General features: G+C 33.0%; 1 protein-coding gene across 1 annotated transcript; it reads left to right on the top strand.

Annotated features, from left to right (window-relative positions):
• Nucleotides 1–99: 99 nt before the first annotated feature.
• On the top strand, nucleotides 100–1018 carry LOC106105630 (serine protease easter-like; the record flags this gene model as incomplete). Its single annotated transcript, XM_013286054.1, has 2 exons — nucleotides 100–314; nucleotides 732–1018. Coding segments are annotated over 2 exons (462 nt in total), but the record flags the coding sequence as incomplete, so codon positions are not given.
• Nucleotides 1019–2312: the final 1294 nt, after the last annotated feature.

Here is a 2312-nt window from a genome sequence, read left to right as displayed (position 1 = left end):
CTGATTTATCCAACTTAAACGTCGCAATTACCAGAATCGTAGTGTTGAATAGATTTGGTAATTAAAATTTTACTTACCTATACCAATATCTCACTTGCTTATTCGTTTGTTACTAAAGTTTACCATTTTACTTTAGGAAATTCAGGCTCAATATGTTTACCCGTAACAAAAGAACTGCAAGATAAAGATCTAGCAGATGAGCGAGGTATCGTAGCTGGCTGGGGTTTGGTCAACAGTACAACTAAATCTAATATTCGTCTTAAAGTTGAATTGCCTATATTCTCAAAAACCACGTGCAACATTTATTACAAAAGGTGAGGAAACACAAAACCAATATGATTTTAGTTTTAAAGCTTATTTTAAGTACTGCAGTAAAAAGAGCTAGGCACTATACGATAAGCGTCGGTAGCTCAGAAGTTCAAGGACACGACTTCCAATCTACAGTTCTTTTGTTCGAATCCCGCTATGCATTAATGTAGTTTTCGATTTTTATATGTACATAATTTACCGGACGCTCTTATGGTAAAGGAAAACATGGCGGTGCAACGAAGAAAATTCAAGTGAAGTCAATCAATACTCACTAGGCCAGTGTGGTTGACTAAGTCCTAGTCACCCCTAACTTTGGTAGGCTCTGAGCCCCTCCGTGGGAACGTAAAGAGCTGATGATGATGTTGATGGTGAAATGAATTTATGACTCAACAATTTATGATTTTAATTGTATTTCTTTTCAGATCTTCACGATCGAAAGGAATTAAAAGAATGACAAATACGTTTTGTGCTGGTGAAGTAGGTCACGATTCTTGCAAAGGTGACTCTGGGGGACCTATGATGATTGAATCATGGTACGATAATACGTACAAATTTGTTCAGTATGGTATCATGTCTTATGGGCCTCAGCAGTGCAGCTCAGAAAAACCTGGAGTATACACTGATGTACGAAAATTCGTAAAATGGATTTTGGATACAATTGAACCATAAAATTAATGAAACAAATATATATTTCATTTAAATTACTTTATTTGTTGACTTTTCATTTCTAGAAACATCCTGATTAGCATATAATATATTCAGACAGAGCTAAGATGAAACAAATGTTTAGTTAATATTTTTACCATATGATATAACTGAATAAGCGGTATTACACAAAAAACAACATTGAACACTTATAAATAACTAGCTGTTGCCCGCGACTCCGTCTGAAAACATACGAACTATAGAAATAACAAAAAGCTACGTATCCCTCGGTAACCGGACATTTCTCGGGTATGAACCCTAATCCCGTGTGTACTCTAGACTTTGTTTTATATATGTGCCAAATTTCAATAAGACATGTTGAAGCTGCAGAATTATCAAATAAACATTAAAAAACTAAATTGTTGAATCCCACGGGCACCGTAACTATTTCCGGGATTAAAAGTAACCTATGTGTTCTACCAGACTATGCTCTAAACCTGTGCCAAATTTCATGGAGATCCGTTCAGCCGTTTAGGCTACAAACGCTAACAAACATCAATCCAACCATCGTAACTTTCGCACTTATAATACTTATATGATTATAACTTGAGAAATGCTAAGAACAAGCCATAACCTCCCTTCTCAAGTGTTTTACTGTTCTTCGCTTTCAAAAAATAATACTCAACAATTACCTAACGCAATTCATAAAGAAATTATGTAGAACATTATGTGTTCTGAGAATAGGGTAGGAAATAAAATTCCCAGACGGTATCGTTTTTAATTTACAACGCTCGAAATATTAAGCTCGTAATAAAAAAAATAAAAATAACTATATAATAAACATTCGTTGTCAACTTAAATTACATAACAATAAAAAAACATCGTAAAACTAATAACAACGACGTGTTAGCAACAAACGCACACGAATTGCGTGTTTTTGATAAAACGAGTAACTTATTAATAACTTTCTATTATTTTAACTTGAATGTTGTTAGTTTATGAGTTTGATGGATGTATTGTAACATGATGGGATATATAAATAGTTTTTTTTAGACTAAACTAATTAAATAAGCAATTTTACTTAAGTAACGAACTAATCGATAAATCTGTGCTTAGTTCTGTATAAAAATTAAGTAATCATTTAGTAGACAGGTGTATCTATCTATATTTAGTAGGTTTTTTGCTAAATATAGACCGAAGTCCTTTATAGATGTTTCTTATAACAAATTAGTGCGGAACATAGAAAAAAGTTGAGAAGCAATTAGTGAAAAAGTATTTAGAAGGTTTCCCTTATTTTTGACCGACTTCCCAAAAGGAGGTATTCAATTCGACGGTATGTTTTTTTTTTTTTATGTGTG

The sequence above is a fragment of the Papilio polytes genome, unplaced genomic scaffold (assembly GCF_000836215.1).
Source record: "Papilio polytes unplaced genomic scaffold, Ppol_1.0 DF822810.1, whole genome shotgun sequence".
NCBI classification, from domain to species: domain Eukaryota; kingdom Metazoa; phylum Arthropoda; class Insecta; order Lepidoptera; family Papilionidae; genus Papilio; species Papilio polytes.
The sequence above is the reverse complement of the archived record's forward strand: the minus strand, read 5'-3'. Positions and strand labels throughout refer to the sequence as shown.